Raw genomic sequence first — 12,892 nt, forward strand, 5'->3', positions numbered from 1 at the left:
GCTCTGAGAAGATTGTTCTGACCCAGAACATTCAGCAAAGTATGCTTTTTTTGTTTTTCATAGTTTCATTGGGAAGACAGGCTTCTGCCCAACAATGACTGTGGAGTTGAGTCTGCAACAAAATACAAACTTTTCAGTATTTCTCAGATATGTACTACCCGTCTGCATCACGATAAAGTCCAGGTGCCAGACGTATAAGTGGTACACACACACACACACACACACACAAAACAATGCATGCACCATTTCCCCACACACAACCTGCTATTTATAAAAGCAGAACATGTGGTGAGAAGTGCACACGGGCGAGAGATTGAAAATAATGAGAGAATCGAAGTACAGTGATCCCTCGCTATAACGCGGTTTACTTTTCACGGTTTCGCTACTTCACGGATTTGCATCGTGCATTGTGTTCTGCATTTTGATTGGCTAAAAAGTCACTCCGCTTCTTCTTACGTACACGTACGTAAAACAGCTCGCCAAATTTACATTACGTACGTGCAAATTCTCTTGCAATTTCGAGTTTTGCCTATCACTATGTTCTTCTCCCGAACAAACACCTCTGCACCGCGGGCTTCAGAAGAAGAAAACACTGCAGAGCGGAGTCAGGATGCAGCGGCTCAGTCTGAAGAGCAGTGAAATACACCTGAGTCACTATTTGTCCGACTGTACTTTGTATTTTTTTCATAATCATTTTTAATTTTCTCCTGTTTAATCCAATCACTCGGGTCGCGGTGGGCGGTGCTAATCTCCGCAATTTGAAGCCTTCTGTTCACATCGATGATTAAAATTATTATTTGACAGCACAGTACAGAAGTTATTTGTTGAAAAAAACGTTTCTAAAGTACTTTTATTTGTGAAACAAATGCTTGAGCCTGTAAAATGGTTTGTTCTTTCTTTTCAATGTATAATAGAGTATTTAATTGTATAATAATTGTAAAAAAAAAAAAAAAAAAAAAAGGTGTCTACTTCACGGATTTCACGGGTTCTTTTTGGAACGTAACCCCCGAGAATAACAAGGGTATACTGTAATGAAACACTGGTTTGTTTTTGGCTGTTAGAAAATTTCACTGCCCACTTTTTGTCATCATTAGATAACAGCACTGTAATCACTGATTACCTTTCTGACATTGATTAATGATAATTCACTGGCAGTGATTGTTTACAGGTGATGGAAAAAGCCACAGCTGTGTGTCATAGTAGCTGCTCTGCTGTTGGAGAGATCTGCCAATTCGGCAAAATTGTGGTTCTTTTTAATGAATGGTCTAAAGCAGCCATGTCCAAACTATTCCATAGTGGCTGGCTGCAAGTTTTCGTTCCAACCAAGGAGGAGTGCACCAGGCTGGACTCATTTAATCAGCTGATCTCCCTTTTCAGCTGATAACTAAGGGATCCCTTGATGTTGATTGGTTGGCCTGGTGTGCTCCTCCTTGGTTGGAACGAAAACCTGCAGCCACACGGCCCTTTATGGAATAGTTTGGACATGGCTGGTCTAAAGACTACGGCAGACAGAGAAGCGCCGGATATTTAGTGAATGGAAATGATTCATTGAAGGCATCGACAACTGTGGGAGCAGAAATGAGGTTCCCAGTTTCACAACAGGTGAAATTTATAAAACAGAACTAAATGTATGCACAGTTTTTACAAAGAGAAAGTGTTTGCATATTTTTACAGCCGTGGCCCACACAGTTTTCTGCCTCTATACCTGACAAACCATGATAAATACACTCAGTGGCCACTTTGTTAGGGACACCAGTACAGTCTAATACAATCCAATCCAACAGCCCAGCCATAAATTCTACCTCTACAAAATATAATGTTTACGTTTGATGGACACTGTCAGTGTAAGTGGCCAGCGGAGTTTTTGTGTATTATTCATGTTCCCGGGTTGGCGCTCCCCATAAAGTTTAAAGGGAAAATCAGATAGTGACGTCACACGCCAGGTTTGCATGTTTCTGAGCAGCTGGTCGGGAGAGCGAATCGTACAAAGTACGTTGAAAATTAAAACGAATAGAAGTAAAATAAGGATTTCGTGATGTTTGACAATAAGCCCAACATTTATGTGAATGTGTTTCTTTTGTTTATCACTGAGTGCAGTTGGTCCGACGCCTGTATTTGACCATTTCAACAAGGCTATTGTATCTAGTTTGCACCCTTGGTAGGCGAAGAGAGGTATGTGTTATCTTTGTATTAATGGGCTGCTGCGGGGGGTTGTATTATTATTAGAGATTGATGGTTTTTTTGTACCAATTGCAGTGTGTGTGATTTTTAAGGAAACGCGAAATATTAATTTTTGTTGTTGTAATTTATACGTGAATTGAATGTTGATGTATTATGGAATTGATTTTGTTTTTTTTTTCTTTTGCTATGTGGTTTTAGTTTCACGGTATCCAAACGGAAGAATAAAGTCGTACCAGTCGAACTCAACGCTGTGATTATTGATGCCAAGGGCTGCTACAGTCAGAGAGGTATTATTTTAACTGTGTATGTTTATTAATGAGGTTGTGCTTTGCAGTGTTGACCTGAACTGCATCATATTGAGAAGTCTTCCTAATTTCCATACGATACAGTCACACACCACCACTAACTACGAGCTCAGATATAAACGTAGTACACCTCTCTGCAGGTGTCAACAAACTGTCAACTGAATATTAGCTTCCTGAATATAGAGTTTGTGCAGGTCTGCTGTGTTGGGTCGATTGTGTATCAAATAAAGAGGTCAGAGAGAGTTCAGTGTGGTCAATCAACCAAACCAAAAACCAAAAACCGCCCTGAAAATAAAGACATATTTTAAATGATTTTACTTTAAAGCAGCTGATGTCATCGCCCCGTAAAAGATTCGTCACAGCGTGAAACATGTTTCAGTCAGCTCTCTACTTTTTCCCAAGTTGACACTTCCTGTCGACCTCCTCGCCATTCACTGTCTTAACAGGAAGCAGGCATTCAGCATCAGCATTTGGGGAATCCACATAATCGCTGAATGTTAGCACAACCGCTCGGTCGGCAGCGTTATCAGACAGGGGTGTGAGTCAGGTTTAGGGTGATTTACTGGAAAAACGTGTTTAATGGAGACTTAAGTCGCGCCTCTGCCCCCTTCCTGGTTCAATACACACTCCTCTGTTTGCGGCGGGTGACAGACCATTCAGTACTGGAAGGCCGCTGGGTGGAGCTGATCCATTATTGGTATTCATGAGCTGGCAGTGAGTTTCAGAGGAAAGCCACCAGAGTTTCTACATGACCTACTTTAATTGTTGTGTGAAACAGAGTGTGAGAGACTGCAAACAGCAGCGCGAACAGAAAAATGACACTCGTCCATAACAGGTCTGCAGACGACCGTGTTGCTCTGTGTTATTTTAAGGTGTGACGTTACATCTGAGGAATGTTGTTGAATCAGCTTTGGGACTTGGTTGTGGTGACGTAACTGACTGTAAGTAAGTGCGGGGATGATCAAACTGATTTACGGTACTTCCTTCTAGGAAATCTATATCCACCTTCGATACCTGACTTGATACCGTGATGCCCTGCAGGGTTTGCGACTCATCTGCACTCGTCAGATCCATCAGTTTGAACGGTTGCTTGATGCCAAAACACTGCACACTGTGCCTTCTGATGTTATGAGACGTGACAATTCTCATGGCGGCAGTTATTTAATCTTCTTGTCGGGTAGACAATAGAAAAACCACAGAAACTCATCTGCTTCACGTACAAAAGACCTCCCGTTACAGTGGAGAGCTGAGTTTACTTTGCGGCTCAGAAACGTTTCCTGATGATGAACAGACACCGAGTCAGCTGTAAAAACGACAACATGAGAGTTTTAAATATCCACTCAGCTTTAAACACAAAGCCCCTCCCTCAAACTGCAAAGATGCTGCTTCACACACTCTTCAGAAACAACCTGCAGGGTTCATACAGCTCTTCAAGAGAAACAAAAACAAGCACTGTCAGGGTTCCTGATCTAAATATTTCCAGACTCTCAAAGTTGTTATCATCCCGTCTAAATTGTTGCGACAAATGCAGTTTAAAGAATAAAGTTTACTCAATTTCTTTATACCCACAGCAATAATGTATCACTTTGTTTATTTTACCAGCTGTTCAGATTAACGTGCAGATAAAATACAAGTTATATTGAAAATAAATTTAAGCAAATTCCTAACCTGGGTTTCCAAACATATTCCTACATATTTCTTCTTCCTCCAGGTCACTTCATGCTCGATCCTGGAGGAAGAGTTCCTCTCCTCCTCCTCCTTGTGTGCTTACAGTAGTGACGACAGTAATGCCTTTTTAATCTCGCAAGTTTAGAAGTTCCCTCTGGGGAAATCCCTCAGGTTTCATTCACTAACACGCTTCCTGCATTGTTGTTGTTTCCTCGTTCACGTTTTGTTGATCACTGGTTCAAACAGACAAACACATCCTGGTGTTTCAGGTTCACAGGTTTGTTTGTTACAGTCACGTCAGGGCACGCTCGCCTGTTTTATTTACAGAAATGGACCGTTTACGGTTTATTTTCACCGCCAATCTGTGTGTTGTGTGTTGTTTGTCTTGGAGTGGGCTGTTTTATGAGCCCCTTATCTTTACGTGTGCTTTTGCATGTCTCTTTTAAGCACAGCAGTTTTTTTTTCCTTGCACTTTAATTATGGAAAATGACCTCCACAACTGATGCACAGTTTCTTTTTCGGCCCACAGAGAAATCAGGTGACACTTAGATGAACGTGTGAAGCTGCAGCCAGACTCGGTCTAGTGTGCACCTTGTTTACACTCCCACATGGTGTCCAATCTTTACTCTGTCATCATGCATCACTCCTGCCCTTCTCGCTCCCACTCTGAACTGTTTTAAATCAAGGATACTGCAAAAGGAACTAATGCAGCAGACTGGATTCGGGGGGGGGGGGGGCATTCAGTGTGTGTTTGAGTGTCTCCTCCTCACCTTCCGCATGTTCTCCAGTTCGAATTGTTTCGCCTCATTGGCCGTCTGCAGCTCCCTCATCCTCAGCTCCAGCTCCTCCTGCTCAGCCTGCTGCTTCAGTCGCAGCTCCCGTCGCTTCTGTCGAGCCTCGCGGTGCGGCGCCGGTCGGCCCTGACGGAGCAGGTTCACGCAGGTCTGAATGGCTGAAACGCGGAGGAGACGAGAAAAAACGTATTCATTCAGAGCCGTCTGTAAACGAGTGGTCCAGATAATCTGTGAAGAGCTGTCAGCCTCTGGATTCATTATCATTAAAAGGTTTCAGTACAATTATATGACAAAATTAAAGGAAAAAACGAATCAGTGTATCAGTAGTCTTCATGTTAGAGCTGAAACGATGAATTGATCAGTGGTTTTCAGTCATTTTTCAAACAAAAATCCAGATGTTCTCCACTTCCAGCTCCTCACATGTGAGTATCGGCTGCTTTTCTTTGTCATCTCTGATTATAAACTGACGTCTTTGGGTTTGGGACTGTCAGTTGGACAATACAAGACATCTGATGACATCGCCTTTGGTTCTGCAAAAGTGTGAATTTCACCATTTTCTGACATTCTGTTGAATAAACGATTGATTGAGAAGATAATCTGCAGATTAAGCGGTAATTAAATGAATTGTGAGTTGCAGCCCTGCTGTGAAGTAGAAAGACTTCGGGTTTTATACTTCATTTAAGTGTTATATATTATATCAAAATACATTTCACAGTATTGCTTCAGTTTTTGTGTAGTTTTGAAAGCAGGAAAACAAGCATTTTGTATTTCCTCTTGAGATTAACAAAGCACTTTAATGTATCTTGACACAGCTGAAATGAAAAACCAAGAACATTCATCATCATCATCATCATCGTGCATCATAAGGAGTGAACTAAAACAGACTGAGTCACCACGCTGAGGCTTAAATGATGACGATCTGATCAGTAGTGAGAGGACTGTAGGTGTGACTCACCCTGGATCCACTCCTGCTTCTTCTTCTTGTCCGACGCGCTGATTTCAAAGCTTTTCTGCGTAGACTTGATGAGGAAGAGACACTTCTTCCCCTCCTTATCTTGCAGAGGCTGCAGCGAAAACAAAACAATAGACGAGGATTAAACCAGCTGATAAACGAACACGAGCAAAAATGAAACAATGTAAAGAAGAACTGATCCCAGAGAATAACCTCCACCTCTTCTTTCTATTGAACTTCTCACCCTGACATGGACTAAACCCTCTGATCTGATCCATTAGTAGCTGCTACCCATTACGTGATAAACTTTTGATTGACCCGCTTCATACACCCTGGTTTCAGATATCAGCCTGATCTCTGTGGTTGAGAGGTAAGTGGAAGACTTTCGGTAGAAACGGCGGGTTCTTGCCTCCACGCAGCACCTTCCGTCCAGTAAGATGTCTCCTTTCTGCTCGGCCAGGTCCTCGCCGACGTAGTAGGAAATGGAGCTCGGTTTCAGCATGAACCAGCGCTCGGTCCAGTTCTTCCTCTTGTGGCCTTTCTTCATCATGTAGCCCTGCGGGGACAAAGGAGGACGTGAATCAGGGTCATGTAAACCAGCAGCTACTCTGACTCTGGATTCTCTGTGTGATATCACACCTTTGTGTTCTTTCGTTAGCTCTTCGACAATAATCACTGTTTTCTGCTTTTGCAAGCTGTCTTGTCTTCATGACCCCAGCGAGACCTTCACTCATGCTCATCTACAGGCCTGCCCCACAGGACCACAAACTCTCACTTCCTTACTTTATACACCAATCTTTTGTTTACTTCTGTGCTACTTCTGAAGAGAGAGAGAAACTAAAGGGACTGAGCTCAGGGACCATTACGGGGGCCGTGTCGTCAGCCTGTGCAGGTGTGCCGCCCACCTGTTTGAGCACGTCCAGGATGAGCTCCAGGTAGACCTCGTTGATGCCCATGGAGAGCGTCTGGCGGTCCATGCCCTTGCTGAAGTGACCCGACCCCACCAGGCTGATGAGCCCCCAGGCGTTCAGATTCTGCTGCTTGGAGTTCAGCTGCAGCTTGTAGTCCTCGAAACGCTCCTCCACCCAGCTGCCCCCCATCGCCTCCGTCAGCTTACGCAGGAAGTACTCAATCTGCGTGGAGAGACAAACAGAGAGATACATACACTTTTCAATCAAACACATAATTGTTGATTTATACTGAAGAAAGGTGTCGCTCTCCTTTAGTTTTCCCTACACCGGCTGACTCGAGCATTTACAGTTACATTTCTGTTGCACACGATCTTCCTGTGATTCAGCTCTGACGTTTGTCGTACCCAACAATAAATCTTCCAGCATTTGTTAAAGAACAGGAAGCTGGAAACTTCCTTTTCTGCTCTTGAGCAACAGATGCTTTCAACTGGCCAGTTACTGCAGCAGTGAAGCGCCTCGTCTGCAGGAGTACAACTAAAATCCAGTCCTGAGTTTGTGTTTGATCGCTGCGAACTCCAAATGAACAAGAGCCTGTTTTCGTAAAGTCGCGACTGGAGTGGGAAGTTAACGCTGACAGACAGACATGCTGACTGATTTGATTGTACAGGAACATTTGCATGAATAAATTCTGCAGGTTTGACAACCAATCGTGTGTGACAAAGTGCTTTAACAGCGAGCTCACGTGTTCGTACCCAGTGAAAGTATTCAGACCCTCAACTATGGACGGAAACCAGCTTTCCTGCTCAAAAGTGAAGATCAGAATTTCGTAAATCAGACAAATTTGGAAGAATAAGTAGTAAACTGAACAAACTGCAGCCGACAGCAGCATTAAACAAGGTCTTATGTCGTCTAGTTTTGTCTAGTCTGAGGTGGATCTATTAAAAGTTGACATGAAATGCTTGATCCGACAGTTTGGGCTTGTTTACTTCCTGGTCAGACATTGCCTGATGTAAATCAACAAACATTCTCATCTACACACTGTCTGTTATTCAGCGTCTGTATTAAACATGCATTCACTGAGCGACAGGCTGAGGTATAGGTGTATAGGTGTAATGCTACAGTCAGGTATTGTGTTGAGGCCTTAGCCTTTGTGCTGCTGAAGCTTGAAGATTCTGCTACTTTTTACCAGATTTTATCACATAAAATAAGACTTGAAGGGGACGTTTTCAGGGCCTGAACCAGGTGTGCAAACTGCTGCCAATGTATGTATGTACGTCATACATTGGCAGTTTGTCTCATAAACAGGAAAACACGCCGTCTTCAGCGCTCACCTCCTCGGTGACGATGACCAGCGGGTATCTATCCTCAGACAGGAAGTTGAAGATGCACCAGATCTTGAAGGCGTCGTCGTTGGAGATGAACAGCTGGCTCTGATCCAGGTTTTTCCTGGAGCACAACGTCCAGCACATTTTGTTGAAGTCCTGACGGTCAAACTTATCCGTCACCTGTGACAGAGCAGGACAACGATGGTGAGACGCGGCTTCATGTTCAACAGTTTGTTTGGAGATGAGACAGTATTAGTATTATAGTATTTCAAGATAAATAAGCACTTGTTGACCAGTGTTATATATCTTAACACCTTGTGACCCTTAGAGGGTCCTGAACCCCAGTTTGGGAACCATTATTCAAATTGGAAGATGTAAACAACATGATTAAAATAAATAAATGAGCAAGTTAGTGAGTCACCTTTTATAAAAGGGTTCACAAGTTGTGTAACTAATGGCTTTATTAATGTTACGGAACCATGTTTCCATTCATAGGAACAACGTTTGGGTTGCCAGGTTGTGAAAAATTCCTCTTAACCGACTGGACTGGACAGCCACTTCCCTGCTTACTACAAAATCAATATATTAATAAGTCATAGAACAGGTAATTCATGCCCAAAGACAAAAGATAAACAACAGCCGAAGGGATTTTTCACAACTTGGCAACCCAATATCTCTTTCTATTTACTGCTTATAAATCTTATAAATTACCAAATTAGCATATGACTTAATTAAACAGGGCGGGTTGTTAATTATTTCACTATATGAGCAAGAGCAAACAACAACAACTAAACTGTCAAAACGAGTGCGAAAGGAAAGTGGTCCGTTTGAGGAAAGCTCTGGAAAAGGTAGAATCGGTGCTGCGGAGGCCAAATGTTCTCCTTGAGCTGCTGAACAGGAGCGTCTCCATGGAGACTCCTGGCAGGCCGAGCGTGCAGTCGTGTGGATTTGAAGCACATCTCGTCCTGCTGGCAGTCGTCCCGTCAAACAAGCCACCAGAAAAACCTCCAAAACAACCGCCAGCGCTCGCCCTGATTAAAACCCCGTCTGAGCACGGAGCGAACCCTGAGACTGGACTCACATTTACAGTCTGACTGTTCAAAACTGCTGTGAGAAACGTGGTGCGGCTGCTCTTGCGGCTTGAGCAGCCAGTGATGCAGAACCTGGTTTCATAACCACAGATGTTCTCCTCCACACCTGCAGGTGAACAGCAGTTCAAAGAGCTACAGAAATGTGAAGGACGTGAGCAGCTATAACGGGTCAGCGCTTCAACGCAGAGAACAACTTAAATGACCTGTTCATCAAACACGTGACAGATCTGATGCTGTTATTGAATCTCAAACTTTCTGTTGCCGTTGACAAAGCAGCTCCAGCTCAAATAAAGTCTCAGGAGTACACCATAATCATTATTATTATTATTATTACTACAACTCCACACTACACTGAATATCAAGTAAAGAGGCTTTACAATGAATTTCTAACTCTTAAAGGGTCATTCTGGTTTATTTAAGCATGGGCCTATTTTTACATATTCTGGGGTCAAAAAAATAAATGCAAATAAAACCTTTTGAAATTTGCCCTATAGATCATCACAGCTGGCAGAAACTAAACAGGCTGCAATGTAATCCCACTTAAAGTTTGTTTTTGCCACTGACGGGGTCAGATTGTTATTCTGAGTGTTTGCCAACATCATGGATAGTCGAGATAGTCCTTTCGTTAAAGAGTAAGATCCCTTTTGTTCAACCAGGAGCGCGTTTTATCACGCTCGGGTCAAAGCCACCAGACTCCTTTAACAGTAATTTTAAGTGGCAGAACATGAGAGTTGCTGGTCCACTGCTGCTTCGATCGGTTAGTTAGTTTGTGTTGATTTTGGTGTTTTAGAGTGTTAGTGTGGATCTGGACTTAAGTGTAAAAGTCACATAACACAACTGATTGAGGCAGCAGCAGACCAGCGACTCTTGAGTCGTGTTAGGTAAAAATGCTGTTTTTGTCAAAGGAGTTTGGTAGCTTTGAGTGGCTTCAGTTCCCCTTCAGAAAAGTCCATCTCTGCAGGGATGATGATAATGTTGTCAGACACTCTGACGGCACATTTGCCCATAGGATTACTTTGCAGCCGTTGCAGGTTTCTCCTCAGAAAATGAGGACTGATGGTTGAGTATTTCATAGCATTTGGGCAACTCAATCTATATATCTGGTATTTGCTGTATATGGTCATGACAATGGCTAATTATCTGTTTAATAAAGCTAAGATCTACCCAATTAGAAATCCACAGAAGGCTCGGAGTCAGTGGAGCTCTGCAAAACAAATTATCCTGAATTCTCTCACGCTGGTTTAATTATTCACATTTCTGTGCCGTGAGAGAGGGACACATTCAGTCCAAGTGAATGACTGCAGTCGGGCTGAACTTTTCTAAAGCTCCACAGGATGTGATGTAACTCTCTATTGTGCCAATTGAGGGTGAGTGCCTGTGGTGAAACCTGTGCTGGATGTTAAAGTGATTCTTCACCTAAAAACCTCTGACACAACTCATCCCCTGTTACCATGTGTTTCAAAAGTTTTCACAACAGAAACAGAAGCGTATCAAATCACTCTGCTGTCTGGTGATGTGCTCTGTACGTTCACAATAATCATAGTTTCCTTAAAATAAAGCCGTATCTTGGTTATAGATCAACGAGGCATGACTGAATATCAGAAACAGTTCAGCAGTACCACAGGCTGCAACCTCCAAAACCATCAACCACCAGTCCAACCAACCTCTCTGAAACAAATTCAACAAAAACTGAACGTTACAACCTTGAAAGCAGGATTAATAGGAAGCTCGTTGGATCGTTAGCTTTAGCCTGGTGGACCTGATAAACTGCACTGATGAGTTACAAAGATTAGGATTAGAGCCAGATCACTTTCCGCTGTTGTCAGGGCCCGGCAAATAAAAGCCGAATCAAAAGAAGACAATCAACACCGCTTTGGAAATAAAAGATAAAAAAGACGTTTGCTCACTGAAGAGACCAAGTGAAGGAGTAATGACGCGGTTTGAGCATTGCTTCATGCAAACATGTATAATGAAGACATGAAAGCAGAGACAGACTCTTCAGTGGGTGTTGAGAAAAGCAAGTTATTTTATGTTGTTGCAACATGATGGAAAGGATCCTTACAGAGACAGACCTTTTGTTAAAGAGTAAGATCCCTTTTGTTTAACCAGAAACATGTTTTATCGCGCTCAGTTCAAAACCACCTTTGACAAAAACAGCAATTTAAGGTCTGAGAACATGAGAGTTGCTGGTCCACCGCTGCCTTGATTGGTTAGTTTGTTTGTGTTACTGTGTGACTTTAGTGTTTTAAAGGGTTAGTTCAGATCTGAACTTGTGTGTTGAAGTCACACTATAACACAGACAAACAAACTGACCGAGGCAGCGTTAGACCAGCCACTCTCGTGTCCTGCGAGGTAAAATAACCGTTTTTGTCAAAGGAGTCTGGTGGTTTTGAACAGAGTGATAGAACAGCTTCAGTTCCCCTTCAGAAAGGTCTAGATCGATCCAGTCTGCCTAAGAGCTGTAGCAGACTTGTACAGTGAAAGTGAGGCTTTTAGGGAACTGGTCTAAACCCTGATGGTGTCATTATTCATATATATTTATTATTACTGGAGAGACTGGAGATGTTTCTAAGAATGTTTAACGCTTTTATACCAACATGAAAAACTAGAATTCATTGTTACCACACTCTTTAGACGAATAATTCAAGCTGAAAACAGACACAGGTTGTTTTTGTGTGTGTTTGTTTGGTGGTGTACTGGTGTGGCTTTGAGAAGCTGGCGTGCAGCCATGAAAACACTCCTGCCATCATCATTTCTGACGACTCACACAAACCTAAATTCCTCCGGCCGTTACTCAGCAGCGCGGCTGCTCATCCTCATGTGAGGATGAGGACGGTGAAGGACGACTCGTCTGTATCGCCCTGCTGGTTTTAGCCTCGTGGTTTTGAATGAGTCAGCGCAGACCGAGTCTTGGCAGGGTGACAGAGGGGGGAGGGGACGGTAGTGATGTTGTTATGGAGGAGCAGCTCTTCGTCTTACATTGTTGTGTCGTTCTCGTCTTGTTTTTCTTCGTCGAGGCTCGCTGGCTTTCTCTCTTTTTTCTTCTCCTCTCTCACTCCTTCCATCCCTCACTCTTTCTCTACACTCAAACAACGAGAGCCTTGTCAGCGCTGCCTCCCCTCCCTCTCCGCTGCCACATGTTCATTAGGATTCAGCATCCAAACTCCAGCCTTATCTCCTGCATCCCAAACCTGCAGAGGCTTCAACAGTTCGCTCGCTCAGCGGCGTCGTGTTAAACAGCGACACAGCGAAAAGGCTTGTTACCTGTTGAACAGGATTATCAGCATCACACAGTGGTGTAAAAAGGAGAAATGAGACGTCTTTTCATGCTCCGAAGCACAAAACTACCACAACAATGTGCAGGTGTTGGTTGAATTGTTGGTTCAACGACTGAGTGACCTCTGGCTTTAAAAAGCTTCAGTTCACCCAAATTACAAAAACTTAACCATCACCATCCTGTGAAATCATCTCCACATTTCACACTTTTGTATTGTTTTCAGGATAAACTGAAGGATTAAATGTTCCTGTACGTGCTGAGGAAGTTCTTCTCATGTCACATAAAAGTAAAACATCACTGGATTATCTGATAAATACATTGCATCAGGTGCTGTTGATTTGCGTTGTGCTACAACTGAGAGGTGTTTCTAGTGTTTTATTCACTCCAT

The 12,892-nt window shown here is 43.1% G+C and overlaps 1 protein-coding gene across 1 annotated transcript in view; it reads right to left on the reverse strand.

The window, feature by feature from the left end:
• The window catches only part of swap70b (switching B cell complex subunit SWAP70b), a 33,289-nt gene that overhangs the window by 14,238 nt on the left and 6,159 nt on the right, over positions 1 to 12,892 (reverse strand). The window contains exons 3-7 of the mRNA XM_041938584.1: positions 8,143 to 8,316; positions 6,806 to 7,033; positions 6,310 to 6,456; positions 5,904 to 6,012; positions 4,925 to 5,106 (exon numbers count right to left, since the gene is read on the reverse strand). Of these exons, the coding sequence (XP_041794518.1) occupies positions 4,925 to 5,106; positions 5,904 to 6,012; positions 6,310 to 6,456; positions 6,806 to 7,033; positions 8,143 to 8,316 (840 nt within the window). The remainder of the gene's footprint in view (positions 1 to 4,924; positions 5,107 to 5,903; positions 6,013 to 6,309; positions 6,457 to 6,805; positions 7,034 to 8,142; positions 8,317 to 12,892) is intronic.

Source organism: Chelmon rostratus, chromosome 6, assembly GCF_017976325.1.
Source record: "Chelmon rostratus isolate fCheRos1 chromosome 6, fCheRos1.pri, whole genome shotgun sequence".
Taxonomy (NCBI): Eukaryota; Metazoa; Chordata; class Actinopteri; order Chaetodontiformes; family Chaetodontidae; genus Chelmon; species Chelmon rostratus.